The 17,269-nt window shown below is 48.8% G+C and overlaps 7 protein-coding genes across 7 annotated transcripts; 5 read left to right on the top strand and 2 right to left on the bottom strand.

Annotated features, from left to right (window-relative positions):
- Window positions 1-35: 35 nt before the first annotated feature.
- On the top strand, window positions 36-3,180 carry N7471_000398 (Zinc finger PHD-type; the record flags this gene model as incomplete). Its single annotated transcript, XM_057273119.1, has 2 exons — window positions 36-2,595; window positions 2,726-3,180. 2 exons carry the CDS (start codon window positions 36-38, stop codon window positions 3,178-3,180), a joined length of 3,015 nt encoding a protein of 1,004 aa, XP_057141298.1.
- A 734-nt stretch (window positions 3,181-3,914) lies between these two features.
- Window positions 3,915-6,176, top strand: N7471_000397 (uncharacterized protein; the record flags this gene model as incomplete). The annotated part of the gene is made up of 3 exons (XM_057273118.1): window positions 3,915-4,116; window positions 4,193-4,884; window positions 5,058-6,176. The coding sequence occupies 3 exons, from the start codon at window positions 3,915-3,917 to the stop codon at window positions 6,174-6,176; spliced, it is 2,013 nt and encodes a 670-aa protein (XP_057141297.1).
- Window positions 6,177-8,009: 1,833 nt separating this feature from the next.
- On the top strand, window positions 8,010-9,747 carry N7471_000396 (uncharacterized protein; the record flags this gene model as incomplete). The annotated part of the gene is made up of 3 exons (XM_057273117.1): window positions 8,010-8,444; window positions 8,502-8,571; window positions 8,630-9,747. The coding sequence occupies 3 exons, from the start codon at window positions 8,010-8,012 to the stop codon at window positions 9,745-9,747; spliced, it is 1,623 nt and encodes a 540-aa protein (XP_057141296.1).
- Window positions 9,748-10,652: 905 nt separating this feature from the next.
- N7471_000395 (mitochondrial 37S ribosomal protein mS35) lies at window positions 10,653-11,699 on the bottom strand (the record flags this gene model as incomplete). Its single annotated transcript, XM_057273116.1, has 2 exons — window positions 10,653-11,248; window positions 11,303-11,699. 2 exons carry the CDS (start codon window positions 11,697-11,699, stop codon window positions 10,653-10,655), a joined length of 993 nt encoding a protein of 330 aa, XP_057141295.1.
- A 446-nt stretch (window positions 11,700-12,145) lies between these two features.
- On the top strand, window positions 12,146-12,815 carry alg13 (N-acetylglucosaminyldiphosphodolichol N-acetylglucosaminyltransferase catalytic subunit ALG13; the record flags this gene model as incomplete). The annotated part of the gene is made up of 3 exons (XM_057273115.1): window positions 12,146-12,440; window positions 12,504-12,642; window positions 12,698-12,815. 3 exons carry the CDS (start codon window positions 12,146-12,148, stop codon window positions 12,813-12,815), a joined length of 552 nt encoding a protein of 183 aa, XP_057141294.1.
- A 542-nt stretch (window positions 12,816-13,357) lies between these two features.
- On the top strand, window positions 13,358-15,191 carry N7471_000393 (actin-related protein ArpA). The gene is made up of 3 exons (XM_057273114.1): window positions 13,358-14,275; window positions 14,344-14,658; window positions 14,714-15,191. The coding sequence occupies exons 1-3, from the start codon at window positions 13,508-13,510 to the stop codon at window positions 14,774-14,776; spliced, it is 1,146 nt and encodes a 381-aa protein (XP_057141293.1). The 5' UTR covers window positions 13,358-13,507; the 3' UTR covers window positions 14,777-15,191.
- A 1,589-nt stretch (window positions 15,192-16,780) lies between these two features.
- N7471_000392 (DUF3602 domain-containing protein) lies at window positions 16,781-17,269 on the bottom strand (the record flags this gene model as incomplete). The annotated part of the gene is made up of 1 exon (XM_057273113.1): window positions 16,781-17,269. The coding sequence occupies one exon, from the start codon at window positions 17,267-17,269 to the stop codon at window positions 16,781-16,783; it is 489 nt and encodes a 162-aa protein (XP_057141292.1).

The following is a 17,269-nucleotide window of genomic DNA, read 5'->3' as shown; positions in this document are numbered from 1 at the left end:
ATTCCGAAGTCAAACTCGTCCCGCGATTGGTTGAAATGATTCCAGAGATCGATAAAGAATATCTCGTCAAGTGGAACAAGATGTCCTACTTCCGTGTCACCTGGTTGACTGGAGACTGGGTCTGGTCCAAGGCTCCCGCCGGCCAGATGAAGGCGTTCCTCAAATCGGACAGATCCACCAAACCGATCATGACAACAGTCGAAGCTGTCCCCGAAAACAATCTGCGAGTGGACATTATCTTTGATGTGGAATATCACAGCGAGCCCGAATCTCAAGAGGATCGAGCAAACGCCGAGATGGTTAAGCGGGCATATGTCAAGTACAAAGGGTTGCCCTACGAAGACTCAGTTTGGGAAGAATCCCCAAGTCAGACCGACATAGCTCGTTGGGAGGATTTCCAGACTGCCCTTATCGACAGAGTTCTCCGAGAGGATATCCACCCCCCGAAGCCAAAAGATCTTCGAAGCCGTCTCAGAGATGCTCGCAGTGAGGAGTTTGACCAGAGCCTAATTCTGACCGCTCAGCCTGCATTGGTGACCGGTGGTGAGCTCATGGAGTATCAGATGGATGGCGTGAACTGGCTGCTTTACATGTTCTTCAAGCAAAAGAATGCTATCCTTGCCGACGATATGGGCCTCGGAAAGACAATCCAGGTCATCACCTTGTTCTCCGCATTGATCGAAAAGCTGGACTGTTTCCCATTCTTGGTCGTTGTCCCAAATGCGACTGTGCCAAACTGGCGCCGAGAGATCAAGAGCTGGTCGCCGGACGTCCGGGTTGTCACCTATTATGGCAGTGCGTTGGCTCGCGAGATGACCAGGGATCACGAGATGTTCCACAAGAATGGCACTCTATGTTGTCATGTGGTCATTGCTTCGTACGAGAGCATGGCCGATGATGGGGCCAAGCGAGTCTTGTCTAGTGTTAACTGGGCCGGCTTGGTGGTTGATGAAGGCCAGCGCCTGAAGAATGACAAGACCCAGCTGTATGAGCGTCTTCGTCGCATGAAATTCGGTTTCAAGTTGCTGCTCACTGGCACACCGCTTCAGAATAATATCAGAGAGCTGTTCAATTTGGTTCAATTCATCGATCCAACTCATAATGCCGAGAAGTTGGAGGCCCAATACGGAGGAGCCCTCGATAAGGAAGCCATCCGCGAGCTCCATGACATGATTCGGCCATGTCTCCTGCGTCGAACGAAGGCAGAGGTCCTGCCGTTCCTCCCCCCGATGGTGCAAATCATCATCCCGATTTCGATGTCCGTTGTGCAGAAGAAGCTGTACAAATCAATTCTTCAAAAGAACCCGCAGCTCATCAAGGCCATTTGCAAGAAGCAAACTGGGCAGTTGAAGAAAGCAGAGCGTCATAATTTGAACAATATCCTCATGCAGTTGCGGAAGTGTCTCTGCCACCCGTTCATTTACAACCGGGACATTGAAGAGCAAACCATGGATGCCCGACTTTCCCTTCGGCGTTTAGTCGAAGCATCCGGAAAACTTCGGTTGCTGAACTTGATGCTACCGCGGCTTCAAGGGCGTGGACATCGCGTCCTCATCTTCAGTCAATTCTTAGAGAACCTCGACATCGTTGAAGACTTCCTCACTGGTCTGGGACTCCAGTACCGTCGCCTGGATGGAAATTTGTCCTCGAGAGAGAAACAACAGCAGATCGACCAGTTCAACGCGCCGGATTCCCCCTTCTTTGCCTTCTTGCTTTCGACACGGTCGGGTGGTGTTGGTATCAACCTCGCCACTGCCGATACGGTCATTATCATGGATCCTGATTTCAATCCAAAGCAAGACATGCAAGCTCTATCGCGTGCCCATCGAATCGGGCAGAAGAATACCGTTCTTGTGTTCCACCTGGTAGTGCGAGCGTCAGTGGAGGAAAAAATCATGCAGAAAGGTAAAACCAAGATGGCGCTTGATCACGTACTTATCGATCGCATCGAAGCCGATGAAGATGAGGAGGACTTGGAGTCAATCCTCAAGCATGGTGCGCAGGCACTGTTCAATGATGATGACTCGGCAGACATTACTTACGATATCCCCTCCATTGACAAGCTGTTGGACCGTAGCCAGGCCGAGCAGGCCGAGCAAGTGGCCAGCGAGGGAAGTACGAAAGAGCAGGCGCAGTTTAACTTCGCCCGGGTGTGGCAAAAGGATCGAGGTAGCCTTGAAGAAGTGACTGAGACCGAGGATACCCCTGTGGATGTTACGGCGTGGGAAAAAATCTTGCAGGAGCGTGAGCGTGAAGCGCAAGAGGAGGCTAACCGTCAAGCTGAGGGTCTTGGTCGCGGTAAAAGAAAGCGCGGTGCACCCCGCTACAGTACCGTCATCGAAGGAGTCGACGACGATGAGAACCCTAGTCCCATCCGAAAGCCGCATAGCAAGATGCGAAAGGGCGCTGCTGACAACGACTATGAGTTCCAGCAGCCAGAGGATGGCGACGATACTGGGACCGAATCCGAGCACGAAGGTGAGGCAATGGGCCCTGCAAATGGGGGCGAGGAGACGGAGTCTGAGCCTGGAGCTGTGCAAATGGGTACTGTAGATGATGTCGCAGTTGCGCCTGACGTGTACGCAGAACTGCGAGGTAAGAACTAATTCATTCCAATTCCATGCACATTCTAGTTACTGCTTTTTCTTTTTGGTTTTAATTTCTACCCTATCGTTTCTTATTGCTTGCATAAAGCCACATTTTGTTGATATACATGATTCCACAGCAGCACGCACATTCCGCCGCATTGATTCCCCGCCGCCATTGGCACCAATAGGCACCGACAGTGCCCAAGGTGTTTTCCCGCCCTGTGTGGCCTGCCAACAACGCCATGTCCCTGGGCGTTGCCCACTCCGTCTCGCCGGCGTCGAGTTCTGTGGCCTGTGCGGTCTGGCACACTGGGGAGGTCGCCGGGCCTGCCCCCACCTGCAATCAGGCGTGCAAATCAGCCGCATGCTAGAGGCGCTGGATAAGAGCGCGGAGGCCCCGTCCCTCATCTTGGGGGCGAAGAAATACCTTCAGGGTATTCTTAAAGCGGTTGCGCGAACCGCTCGGGATGAGCGCAAGAAGGCTTCGCTTGCGGCTCAGCCGGAGCCTCAGATTCAGCTCACCTCCCCCTCAGTTGGCGGGGCGAGCCGTGCCGATGTCATTGATTTGACAGAGGCAGGTGCTGTGTCGTAAGTCTCACCTCAAAGTTCTGCTGCTGTGGCCCCAGTAAGGGCATTTTTGGATTACTTTGGGTTCACCGTGTGAGATGAGCTCCAGCTACTCTCTTTCTTTCTTTTCTTTCTGTTTTGTTTTATTTTTTTGTTTGTGTACATTGTCAGTGTATGAATTTGCATTGGGAGGAGTTGTCTTTTGAAAAGAAAAAAAGGGAAATAGGGAAAACCCCAAAAGACCCAAGAAAAAACCAAAGAAAAAAGGGCGTTATGGGCATTATGAGCGAAAGATACCCAGCTTTGTTTTGTTAGATTGAGAGAGATCAACCTGAAGTTGTATGATTACAATATTGCATGTAGAACAAGTAGGTTCATCTTGATACAAGGCGATGGCATTGCCGAAAAGTAGAAAGTAGAGATATCCAGGGATATAGATAACTTTTAGTTCTTCAGATTTGTTTCCTTTGGTTTTTATGGACTTTTGAGCAAACACATTACTGTATTGTATCCTGGATGCAGGTACATACGTAGTACACGACCAGAAAGCAATCCAATCAGGCAGACGTCTACAGTTGAAAAAGCTGCTACACAATCCAGCTGCAAGAATCTCACTATGCAATCCAAGAGGATTGTTAGTCGTGGCATGACTAGCAACAAACCAATATTTAAAGAAACAAAGACGGGCATACGGACATCCTTCTTCTTCATCACTCCACACACCCTCATTCCCTACCTTCATCAACCCGGGTTCACAACATGGATCCCCCCAAAAAGCATCATCAGCGAAAGCATCGCCTTAAGCAGGGGCTCGGAGAGATGAAGCAAGACCCCAATGCTACACCGCAAGTGATGCCCAAGACCACACAGGAGTTCGAGGAGCCTGGCATCTCGGAAAACATCATTCAGCCTCGAGCTAGAGATGCTCCAGTCAAAACGCCAGATGATGATGATGAACAAGGTTAGTCTGCGAAACCATAGAAAAGCTATTTCCCCTATGAAAAGAGCACACATTAACAGCTATATGGATGACGTAGCGAAAGAGTCGTTGATCAAGGTTGAGAAACCTCACCTTGATTTGGTAGCTGGTCTTGAAGACCAGAAGGCCGCTACTGGTGTCGATCAAAAACCATCGTCCGAGGATACCGATATGCCCTTGGCCCCGAAAATCGATCCAACTGAGCCATCGATCAAGGTTGAGAAACCTGATTCTGATTTGGCAGCTGTTCAAGACCAGAAGGCAGCTACTGGTGTCAAACAAGATCCATCTTGCGAGGATACTGAAATGCCGTTGGCCCCTACAATCGACCCAACTGAGTCATCGATCAAGGTTGAAAACCCTGATTCTGATTTGACAACTGGTCTTGACGACCAGAAGGCAGCTACTGGTATCAAACAACATCCATCTTGTGAGGATACTGAGATGCCATTGGCCCCCAAGGTCGATCCAATTGAGCCATGTATCAAGGTTGAAAAGCCTGACCCTGATTTGGCAGCTAGCATGAGCGAATGGAATTCCGCTGCTGGTGTCAAACAAGAGCCATCTTGCGAGGATACTGAGATGCCATTGGCGCCCAAAATTGACCCAAATGAGCCGACGGCCAGTTTTGACCATTCTGACTCTAAGCGCAATCTCACCCCCTTCGATTCCAAAGATATTTTAGAAGAGCCACGTACTCCGAGCTCCCCTGAGTCTTCAGGCACAAAGCCACAAGGCCAGCTCTGCCTCGTATGTTTCAAGCAATGGGGAAAGCAACTGAAGCCCGGCGAGAGGTTACTGGACTGCCAAATTACCCATGGAAGTTCTTCCAATTGTGGCCATTGCTTGGGGGAGCATTCTGAATGTGAGATAGTAAGCATACACTGGCCTCAACAACTATAGCCCAGCTAACTTGATGCTAGCTCCCATCTGATCTGACAGGAGACCTGTTGCAATTGAAGCAAGAGATGAACAATGCCTTGGATGTGGGCGAAGCTACCGAAGAAAAGAAACGGTTCTACGATGCATACCAGAATGTTTCCAGCAAAGTTCATCGACCATCCACCGGGCTCAGCGCATCATGCCCACAATTGGACTTGAAGAATGCAGAGAGAAAAGAGAGAAAGAGGCTGTACATGCGAGAATGGCGACGGAAGAACGCAGACAGAATCAAATCTCAAAAAAGAGAACACCAACGGAAGAACGCAGATAGAATCAAGGCGTACCGTCGAGAGTATTATCAGAAGAACGCAGACAGACTCAAGTCGAGAAGCCGAGAATATTATCAGAAGAACGCAGACAGACTCAATTCGAGAAGCCGAGAATACGAACGGAAGAACAAAGACAGACTTAAGTTATACCGACGAGAATACCAACAGAAAAACGCAGACAGAGTGAAGGCGTACAAACGAGAATACGAACGGAAGAACAAAGACAGACTCAAGTTATACCGACGAGAATACCAACAGAAAAACGCAGACAGAGTGAAGGCGTACAAACGAGAATACAAACGGAAGAACAAAGACAGACTCAAGTTATACCGACGAGAATACCAACAGAAAAACGCAGACAGAGTGAAGGCGTACAAACGAGAATACAAACGGAAGAACAAAGACAGACTCAAGTTATACCGACGAGAATACCAACAGAAAAACGCAGACAGAGTGAAGTCGAGAAGCCGAGAATACCAGCGAGAATACCAACGGAAAAACGCAGACAAAATTAAGGCGACGAAACGAGAACACCAACGGAAGAACGCAGATATAATCAACTCGCAATCCCGAGCACGAGCACGGAGACGTAAAATGAAAGAAAGTCTGCAAATGCAGGAATTCAAGGCCCAACTGAAGCAAGATGATCAGCCCAAGCAAGAGGTCCAGCCCAAGGAAGAGGCCCGGCTCAAGGAAGAGGTCCAGCTCAAGGAAGAGGTCCAGCTCAAGGAAGAGGTCCAGCTCAAGGAAGAGGTCCAGCTCAAGGAAGAGGTCCAGCTCAAGGAAGAGGCCCGGCCCAAGCAAGAGGTCCAGCTCAAGCAAGAGGCCTAATTGTCAAGTTCCTGGGATGAGCCATAGGAGTGGAGCATACCATAGGCCAAGGTCGCCAGGATAGCCTCGGCAGAATCGCAGTTGAGAAAATTTGTCATTTCATTTGTTTTTGTTTCTATGGAAGGTGTTTATTTTGGTTGGAATTTATGCTAGATTTGGTGTATTGTCGGTTGGAAAGGTGTTTCAACTTTGGGAGATTGTATTCTGCAGCCAATAGTCGTTGGCTTGGACGGTCGAGTTAGGTCAAGCTAAGTCACGGGGCCTTGACCTGAGCGCAGCTATGAACGGCATCCGACATGGCAGAAAAGGAGAACAGCACGAAAGGATATTTGTTTCATTTTTGTTATGTTTTCTGTTTATTTCTGTGATCGATTTTGGTTTTATGGCTCTGAATATCTCTATCTGTTTGGGCTATTCGCAGGTTGGATGGGTTGTGGTGGCAGCCAACTGAATGCACTTTGTCCTATTTTCAAACAAGCAATACAAGTTAAAGGTTATACATAGAAAAGTCTCGAACACAAAGCATGCTTTTTTTCCCTTTTTCTCCGCCTAGCTAACAACTGAGAAGGAGGAGACAATATCTATAAAAACATACATCTGAAAAGACTACCAAAAATAACCACCGAAAAAAAAACATCTAAAAAGACATCTAAAAGACCATCTGAGAAGATTATTATAAAAGACTACCAAAAAAGACTTGACACGGCCGCATAAGCGGCCGACTATTCTTGTTTTCCTAAATATGGAAGAGAAATGACTAGTATTTACTCTTAGTATATCGACAGAAAGATGTGTACTGTAGTTCTAGAGGTGATATGATTGACGTAAGGTAGCCAAGGACGCTGGTATTGAGATGAGTCGGGTCGAAGAAGTATCCTTGGGAGGGAAGATTCCTCGCACATGCCTATAGCAATAGATTAAGAGACAAAATACTTGTGTTATCCTCATAGATTAAGACTTCAGTGTTTTTGACTGGGCGTGGCAGGGGTATGGGCTGGGATCATTCTTGTCCTGCCCTCTACCTGTGGACACAACACCAAAGACAATGACTATTGGGAAGCCTTAAACATGCATAGCATTGATATGAGCGCATCTTAAGGCAAGGAACACGCGGAAGCAGCGTGGAAGATCAAGTTTAGAATTGGACTAAGCATGTTCTTCAGGCAGCCGGTCAACCCTGCCAAGGCACACGTTCACGATGCCTTTACAAGCCAAAAGCATTGGACTCCGAATGGTACACAGCTTATTCGTGCCTTTCAGTAGTCTATTCATACACTGTTTTAGATTCTTCTGATCTTTGATATGCAGAGAAACGATGTCTCCATATGATCTGCAATACCGTACCTTCATTTCCTGATCTGATAGCCCAGGGTTTCTTTGTCTCCATGGGAATCTTATTGTGAGCTTAAAGATAGATAAACCCCCATTGTGTACCTAGTGTACGCAGTATATCTATTGAATCTAGGATAGTCTAGTTCATTGGAGTGGTTTAACCTCAGATGTCTCTTTGATATGTAGATAATTAGCACAATCTCAAAGGCTCTCCCATATATGAGATTGTGTTTCCCCCGAACTTCAGTTTCTCATCTCATCTTCATCCCAATTTGCCCAGGTGTTGTCTTGTTTGTCACCTCCCAGGGCTGTCACCTGTCACCTGCCCCTTCTGTTGCTTGTCACCTCTCCCATAACCCTCTTCTCCCACAAACGTCCTCTTCCCACAACCTTCCTTCTTCATCCCTCTTCCTCCTTTCTGTATCACACAGACCATTCTTATTGCACAATCTTGTCTATTTCAATCTCTCATTCTTATCTTGAGATTTGCCTTTTGTCAAGATGGCGACTCCTAGTCGCCCTCAATTTTTCTGTACCCGCCCTGATGGGACCTTGACCCCCCTTGTGGCTGTCGATGAGCTACCCACTAATGTCACCATCCGTGGTGTCTCTCGCACCCTCAATGCTGGAGAAACCCAGGGTATGACCAGTTGTGGCCTGGCTCCCCAACGTCCTGAACCTTGGACTGTCGACGGGGTTACCCAGTCCTCTGAGCGTGAGGTTGGGAAGGAACCTTTGCCTGATATGCACAGCCTCTTGCTGCAAATTATCACCAACAAAAATGTCCCTGAGCCCATGCGGGCATCTGCGCAAGCCATTCTCTTCCAGGGAATCGACTGCGCTAGCGGACCTGCTGGCCAAGGCACTCCTACTAGTGGACTGTCTCCAATTGCACCAACCTTTTATGCAAAGAATCCCCAGACGGGCAATAAGCATGTATGCTTGAGCGCTCCTGGCATGTTTTCGTTCATGTTTCTAACTTTTTCGACATAGGCTCCGAGTTCCAAGAAGGAGTACTGCTCATACTGGATTCGTCATGGCGAGTGTGACTATTCTCAGCAAGGTAAGTTGGCTTGACGGCCGAGACCCCATGAGGTCTTGACTGACGCTGTGTCGCATAGGTTGTCTGTATAAGCATGAAATGCCCACTGAGATGCACATGATTGAGAAACTTGGTCTCCGCGATATTCCCCGCTGGTACCGCGAAAAGTACAACGTTGCTAGTGTTTTGCACCCAAGCCAAAACCGTCCACAGCTTACCATTGCGGATCAGCCGCCCATGCGGGCCCTGCCATCCCCAGCTTCGCCCACCAACGAGAGCTGCGCCAGCAAAATGTCCACTATCCATGCGAACCCAAAGCTGAATAAGTCCCCTCCCCAGTTTAACAAGTCCCCTCCCCGCGGACCGGCCAACCGTGGAGGCCACAGTGGTTTTGGTAATCACAATCAGCATCGAGGAGGTCGCAACGGGGCCCCGAATGGACATCATGGCAACAACTGGAAAGGTACCCAGCGGGGTGGCCGTAACCGAAACATGGGCTCTGTTCGTCATGGCATTAGCGGCGAGCGTGATGGCGAGCGCAGCGGCGAGTGTTCCCCCGGCATGGAATCCGCCCCAGCCAGCTACGATTATGGATCTCACGGATTTGGCGGCAACCAAGTTTGCACTCCGACTACCCCGGCCGCTGTTCCGGCCTCGGTTCCAATCACTGTCTCAGCTACTGGTCATGTTGCTGCTCCCATGGCTGCCCACCAATTTCTTTTGGATGACGGTAACTCCCACAACCGGAATGCGTACTGGAAGCTCAATGAGCTGACCGAGTGTAACCAAGATGTGTTCGAAGATGCCTCGAACAAGCCGGTTGAACTCCACCACCGTGTCCAGCCTCGCCACATGTACCAACACAGCTCGAACCCTTCTTCTGATGGCGGCGTCATGCTCCCCAAGGAGCCCGCCGTGACCTACGAGTCGAACTTCGGTGCTTTCACTCGTGGTGATATTCCTTCTCGCAAGCAGTCAGACTCCAGTGGCTCTCATGCTACCGTTCAGGTGAACTATGGACCTTCCACTCCCCAGATTGGAGATCTTCAGATTACCGACAACGTGCCCCTAAACTCGGCCGACACCCGTGTCACTTGGGGTGCCATTGGAGGTCCCATTCTCAAGCGCACTTCGCCTCCTGTCGAGAACATTGCGCACATGTTTGGACCTTACTCAAACAGCCACCACAGCAGCTAATTGGATCGTTTGAAAACTTTCACTCAGGCATGCCTGGCCTGGGGTGTGGTACTCATGACTCCCTGCATGTTACCACTCACTGATCATTTTTATCTTTTTCCGTGCACTTATGAGATCTGGTGCATCGACGTGGTTTCCTTTCGATGTCAACCTACCAGATAAAATTATGCGATATCATACCACAAAGACAAGACTATACCCACAAGCATGGAAAATGGTCCAGACATACAACAAGACGACAATACACCATGAGTGAGAGGTGGGAGGCAATTGCGGATACATTTTTATTTTCTTCGAGATACTTTGTTTTTAGTTTCTTTATTTTTTTTGCTTTATTTTGTGTTTCTTTTGCGCGGGTTTGGGAATTTGTTACACCCGTTGATGGGCCTGGATGATATGGAAGATATGTGCCCATATGGAGTTTGTGATTTTCAATTTGTGATTTTTATTTTCAGTCCTGGAACTGCAGCAAGGCCTTGTCCCATCTGTCATGCATGGATAGGATGTCGTTGTTGGTTCGAGTACAGATGAGACTGAAGTTGGCTGATATCGGGGGTTGCAGTTGGTTCTGCTGACTACTCCCTTGGTCTTGGCAGATATCTATCACAAATTAAAGGCGTTGTTGTTTTTTTTTTCCATTGCCTTTTCGATTCTCCAGTAGTATCTACATGCTTGTGAGCATTGGAATAGAGCTCCGTAGAAAATAGCATACTCGTAGGGTGGTAAGTCAAGGGGCGAACTACAAGAAGGAACGGAGTAACAGCGAGCCGCCAATGCATGGAATAAAATGACTATAGTACAATCGAAAGAAAAGATGCCAAAAATCCTGAAATATGCGCCCGCGCCTCGCAAATGTCTGACAACAGCTTCTCAAACACACCCAATATACAGTTGACGAACATCTATTACCGACGAGCCACCTTTTTCCGCGCACCAACCTTGACAGCAACGCGCTCCCGCTCGTCAGCAGCCTTGGCCTGGAGAGCAGGGTTGAGCGAAGGCAGAGCCTTAATAGCATCAGAGACAACCGAATTACCGTCCACAAGGGCAGCTCGCGTCTCCTCGGCAGATAGACGCTCCTTGCGGCGCGCAGCCAGCTGACTCCGACGGGTTTCGGTCATGTTCCAGGATTCGGGGAATTGCAGTCTGGTCTTGTACTTGTGGTGGCGGAGGTCGAGCGGGATATCGGCGAAGGCGTCACCTTCCTTGGCCTCCTTGATCATCGAGTTAACGAGATCGGCCAGGTAGCGCTTGTTCTGAGCACGCGAGCCGAACTTCTCGCTCGACATGCGGATGATATCGGTCTGCGGGTTGTAGCGCGTACCGGCCAGCTTGAGGAATGTTTGGCGCTGGGCTTCGGTGAGGTACTTGGGGGTCAGATCTTGGGATGAAAGCTCCACGACGACCTTGGGCTCAGCCGGGTGCTGTTCACCCATGTAGGTAGTGTAGCGGAAGCGGAGGACGTGGGTGGGGGGAGGAAGAGTGAATGGTTTGGCGAGCTCTGTAGTTTAAGGTCAGTATGGAAAGTGTAGTCTTTATCAGCAATTGATCTTACTGCTCAGCATTGGCATGTCCCATGCTGTAATGCGGGCATATTCTCTCATTTCACGGTGCAATTCCATCTCTGCGTGTGCCATGGACGTGATTTCGTCGTCATTGATTTCCTCATCTCCATCCTCGAGCATATTCACCAAGTCGTCAGGCTCATCCTCAGACCAGAAACCAGCCCGACGGGGGCGGCGAATCTCTTCGAATCGGAGATCCTCTTCTTTATCAATCTTTAGAATGCTCTGCTCGAGTTCCTCGAAGGCCGCGGCGCGCTTCCCGGGGTCGTTAAATTCGGCAACCATGCGGGTGTTCTCTTCGTCGAATGCCGCGCGCTCCTCGGGAGACATCATATCGTACATTGATCGCTGCTCCTTGGTCAAGAGATCAACTGAGTATTCAGGCATTGGGGGAAATCCTCCGCTTTGAGTTCCTTCGGCGGAGGAGGAATCACGGGGTCATCCTGGACGCGATTGAGCGGCGAGGCGGAGAAGTACCGAGCAGAGGGGGCCATGAGGCCCCTCTGGACCATATTCCTGGCCGGGCGAGTCAAGAACCGAGCTGCTGAAGCCATTGTTAAGGGTATAGCGTGGGTAGGGACAGGATCTCAACCACGATGTTTTCCGCTTCCACTTTTGCGAGGTTCACCGCCGTACGCTATTCCAAATTCAGACTAGCGTTGTCCATCCACACGTGATACCATGGTATATGATTGCATCTTGATCTTTGGACTATTCTTTCATCTCGATAATGCATCAATTTACAAGTCCCTTATGTGAGGATGATAATTGACTGCCAGAGAACCTTCCAAGGTTGATTTCTCTGCCTACTTCAACTCAACAACATCTCCACGATGAAGCTATGCTTTGTGACTGTGGGGGCCACGGCTTCCTTTCATAAACTACTTGAACAAATACTTAGTTCACAATTCCTCGAGACTCTATCCAAACGTGGCTACACCCATCTTCTTATTCAGTACGGTAAAGATGGCCAGGAACTTTTCCAGAACTTCATCGACAGTGACCAGCCCCACCACGGTATCACCCTTGGGGGATTCGACTTCCAGCCGAGCATTGAGGCCCAAATGATGATGACCGTGGAAAGAGAGGCTCTTGATCAAGAGCGCGGCCTAATCATTTGCCACGCCGGTATGATACTCACTATTTCACGTATCAAGTATGTGAGGCCTTGATCCACTTACCATCTTACAGGAAGTGGGACTGTTTTGGCAGGACTCCGTTTGGGTGTGCCCTTGATTGTGGTCCCAAATCCCGATCTTGCCGATAATCACCAACAGGAACTGGCTGATGAGCTAGAGGAAGGGAACTACGTGATTAGTAGTTCGGTCAAGTAAATGATCTATCCTCCTTTGTCTACTCGGGCAGTCTGGCTGACCTCTGATCAGGGATGTGGGCAGTGCAATTAGCAGAGCAGAGACTCAGAAAGCTGAGGTATTGTCTATGCGACCTGGAAATACAAATCTTGCGGAAAGTATGTCTGACGAGTTAAGCTTTTTGGACTAAAGGAACCCCTCTGGTGACCTACGAGGACCGATTTCCCCCAATCCGCTTTTCTTGACTGAACAATGGGCTTGGGAGCTGCCTTTTATCACGAATTATGACGTTTTATGAAATTGAAATACGCATCGATCAAGCAATCGGTCCGAATTCGGTCTGTTCGGTCTATTGAGTAGATGTCGAAGTCTCATCTGATAGACCATGAAGAAAATCAATTACTTTCTAAACCCTCTCAACCATTACCGAGAAGAATTTCTGAGAAGACGTATAAAAAGACTACCTGAGGAGACTACCAAAAAAGACCACTAAAATGACATCTAAAATGACGATCTGAGAAGACTACCATAAAAGACTACCAAAAAATACTTGACAAGGCCGCATAAGCGGCCGTCTATTCTTGTATTATGATAATTCTTTAAACTTCAATTCTATCGCTGCAAGTCCAATTTACCAGGCGTGGACTAAGAGTGGCCCAAGCTCCTTGTTGACAATTCCCGATTTGCGGATTTGCGGCTTCGCGTCCACTCCTGAATCAGTGACAAGAACATCAACGCCCAACCACCGAAACATTATATGCGCCTTCAATTCGACTTCCACTCCGTTGATCCTCCGAGTCGCCCATTCTAGGCCGAGAGGCCGTCTATACCCGCGCTTGTCCTTATCCGACCTCACCTCCCATCCACACCACACTCCCCGCAATGGCTGAGGCAACTCTTCACAACGTGCCAATTGTCATCGACAATGGCAGTGGCACAATCCGAGCAGGCTTCGCCGGAGAGGAGATTCCATCATGTTATTTCCCGTCGTTTGTCGGTCGTCCCAAGCACCCACGGGTGATGGCCGGTGGTCTGGAAGGAGACTCGTTCATCGGGTCCCGTGCACAAGAACTCCGCGGACTGTTGAAGATCAGGTATCCTCTGGAACACGGCATTGTCACGAATTGGGAAGATATGGAATCGATTTGGCACTACGTCTACGAAAACGAACTCAAGACCCTCCCCGAAGAACACCCCGTCCTGCTCACGGAGCCACCGCTGAACCCGCGCGCCAACCGTGATATCGCTGCCCAACTCATGTTCGAGGCTTTCAACGTGCCGGCCCTGTACATGTCGATTCAGGCCGTGTTGTCGCTCTATGCGTCTGGCCGGACCACGGGTGTCGTCTTGGATTCTGGTGATGGTGTCTCCCACGCGGTGCCTGTTTTCGAGGGTTTCGCCATTCCGAACAGTATTCGGAGAATTGATGTTGCTGGGCGTGATGTTACGGAACAAATGCAGTTGCTGCTGCGGAAAGCTGGGCATGTGCTGCACACTAGCGCTGAGAAGGAGGTGGTGCGGATGATTAAGGAGAAGGTGTGCTACGTGTCGCTGGATCCGAAGCGGGAAGAGAAGGAGTGGATGAACAGCTACCACAAGTCTGATGCTAAAGCGATGGACTACGCTCTTCCGGACGGTCACAAGATCAAGGTATGCATTGTCTACGGAATACGGTCCGTCATGGGGTTACAACAATGCTAATGAACTTACCTCTCAAGATCGGTCAAGAACGTTACCGTGCGCCTGAGATCCTCTTCGATCCCGAGCTCATCGGCCTCGAGTATCCCGGTGTGCACCAGATCGTGCAGGACGCCATAACTCGCACAGATCTCGACCTGCGAAAATCCCTATACCTCAATATTGTGCTTTCTGGAGGTTCAACACTGTGCAAGAACTTCCCTGATCGGTTGATGCGCGAGATCAAAAAACTAGCAGTCGAGGACATGAAAATCCGCATTTCTGCGCCTGCTGAGCGCAAGTACACCACGTGGATTGGTGGTAGCATTCTTGCCGGGCTAAGCACGTTTAGAAAGGTATGCAAATCCCTCCCTCATGCCAATGCATCACAACTAACTAAATACTCTCTAGATGTGGGTAAGCGCAGACGAATGGCACGAGGATCCCGAGGTGATCCACAAGCGATTCGCATAAAGAACTTGCCTATGGCAAAAGTCTTTGATATCATGGTGCTCTCGGACTGATCACATCCACTGCCTCCAACACGATCCCTAAGGCACCATCTCCAATCCCCAGAACAAGTAACACAAGAAACAGATCTTGTCAACCTGGATCGATCATCATGCAATTAGTAGTGCATACCAAGAAGTGATCGACCAACATCACAAATCCGAGTCGCATCCCGGACTCTTGATACCCCAGTTTCCAATTTCCTATCCAGCTCATGTCGTCTTGGCATTGGCTCTGACTTTATTGCAAATACAGTCTCTTTTGCGTCTTGGGGATGGTTCTACTCTAGACATAATTTTACTCGGACATACCTGCATACACGAGTTCTCGCCATATATTTTCTATCCTATCTGCGTAGCTTGACTGAATTACCTCGATAGATATATGTATGCAGTCTAATTAGAGATCTTTGAGTGGCGCTCAATCTTCATTCTACCTTTGGATAAGGGGCAATAATAATGAAGATACATTTGTTCATTCTCCAATTCGCCTCCCATTTATATGACTCAACTGGTCATGTGTACTCGACATACCCGGACACAAATGGATGGGCTTCACTTGGTAAGCGTGGGAGGCAATTTCTTTGTTTTATACAAAGGAATCTCATTTTTGTCTTGTCAAGGCTTGCTTGCCTTAATGATACATATTATGTAAAGATACATGAGTAATCAAACAGAATACATAACTATATCGCCACGTAGTTATCAAATGGCGGTGGACTTAGAATTCAGAACAAACACCAAAGAAAAAAATATAGAATGGCAAACCAAATCAAGAACATTTGTCCATGGACAAGAGAAACAAAGAAAATAATTACAAAGCCAGTAGAATATTCCAGCCCATAAACCACAAAGAATACCTTTCTCCAGACATCCGGGGACATCCCAACAAAATATCTTGCCCCGGCTGTCATCGCCTATCCGCGGGTCCAACATTACACTACGACTCGACTCTACGACACAAGAATAGTTGGCCGCTTATGCGGCCTTGTCAAATATTTTTTAGTAGTCTTCTCAGGTAGTCTTCTGAGGTAGTCTTTTTAGATGTCTTTTTTAAATGTCTTCTCAGTTATCTTCTCAGTTAGCTTTTTTAGATGTCTGTTTTTGTAGATATTTTCTCCCCCTTCCTCGGTTTCTTAGCTAGACGGCAGAAAAAAGGGAAAAAAAGCATAGTTACTTTGTGCAAGACTTTTCTATGTATAACCTTTGATGTGCAAGTCTAGATTCGCCATGAGTGGAACCTATGACAACAAGCACGTCTTAACATACGAATCTACTACTACAATGATGTAATTGGAAATATTTTGTTGAGATGTATCCAGCCAGGGAAGATCCCAAGCATGTAATATTCATTGTTAAACCCATGGCTAGGAAGTAGTAGCTCAAAGTGGCGCGATATGGGGGGAATATGTTGAAAACAGGAAAAGAAACACAGGAAAGTTGCGACACAATGAGACAATAAAGGGGAACTCCGAGAATGATGCAGCCAGACAATTGTTGTTCGATGGCGCGATCTTGGGTAATGTGTTGAATGAAACTACTCCGTAGAAAAGAGAGCCCGGTTTCCAGAACCTGGCGTGTGATGCAGGTGTGGTCTGGCCAGAGGCGCAAATTAACCACAAAGAACACAAAGCGCCGGTTTGTCCATGTTTGAGTGAAGAGTGGTTCAATGCGAATCAAAGAGATGAGGGTTTCCTTGCGAGGAAGACGTGTGGATGATGATTGAGAATTGGAAGTTGGGGTATCTCGCAGACACATGCAGAAAGAAACACAGGTAAGAAGAGGGTATCAATGGGTTGTTGTCCTCGATGTTGATGTTTCGGTCTGGGTAATCCGGTGGAATTCCCGTATGATTAAAAATGAGAAGTGGTCAAGAGAAAGGCAAGAAACTTTTTGGTTGTCGTTATGTCGTTGATGTTGATATTTGATTTCGCGGGGACGAGCAGTGTAGAAAAGAAGAGTAATGCATCTAGGCAGTACCCTTCAGCTTGCCCCAACCCTTCTCGAGACCACGACGGGCAATGTCACGGGCACGATCAGCCACAGAACCAGTACTGGAATTGGTAGCTGTGCTGGCGGCAGAGTACTTGCGACTGAGGCTGGAATTGCTGCAGTCGTCGCGGTACATTGTGTTACCGGCACCACCACGTCCTACGTGGTAGACGGGGGCAGCCTGGCGCAGATCACGTTCGAGTTCTTCGTCGAAACTGAAGATGGCACGTTCGCTGCTGCTGTGGACGTTGCCGGCACCACCGCGGCCGGAGATGAAGGTTGTTGGGACACGGGAGTCGAGGCGGGCGAGAGAGGCGGGACCGGTTGCGCTGCGCGAGTCGGTGGTCTTGGTATTCTTCAGGTTGACGATATTCCCGCATCCTCCACGGCCGGTGTAGACGGCTGGGCGGCCGGCATGGGGCACCGAAGGGTGCGGCTCGACAACGCGGTAATTTGATGTAGACAT

This window comes from Penicillium samsonianum, assembly GCF_028829775.1.
Source record: "Penicillium samsonianum strain IBT 33392 chromosome Unknown utg000001l_segment0_segment0, whole genome shotgun sequence".
Lineage (NCBI taxonomy): Eukaryota > Fungi > Ascomycota > Eurotiomycetes > Eurotiales > Aspergillaceae > Penicillium > Penicillium samsonianum.
This window is presented reverse-complemented; position numbering and strand designations above follow the sequence as displayed.

Excerpts from the sequence above, each read along its gene's own strand:
- N7471_000393 (XM_057273114.1), top strand. The coding sequence starts at position 13,508 with ATGGCTGAGGCAACTCTTCACAACGTGCCAATTGTCATCGACAATGGC. Across the intron at positions 14,276-14,343 it reads CGGACGGTCACAAGATCAAG|ATCGGTCAAGAACGTTACCG; the intron begins GTATGCATTGTC and ends TTACCTCTCAAG. Across the intron at positions 14,659-14,713 it reads GGCTAAGCACGTTTAGAAAG|ATGTGGGTAAGCGCAGACGA; the intron begins GTATGCAAATCC and ends AATACTCTCTAG.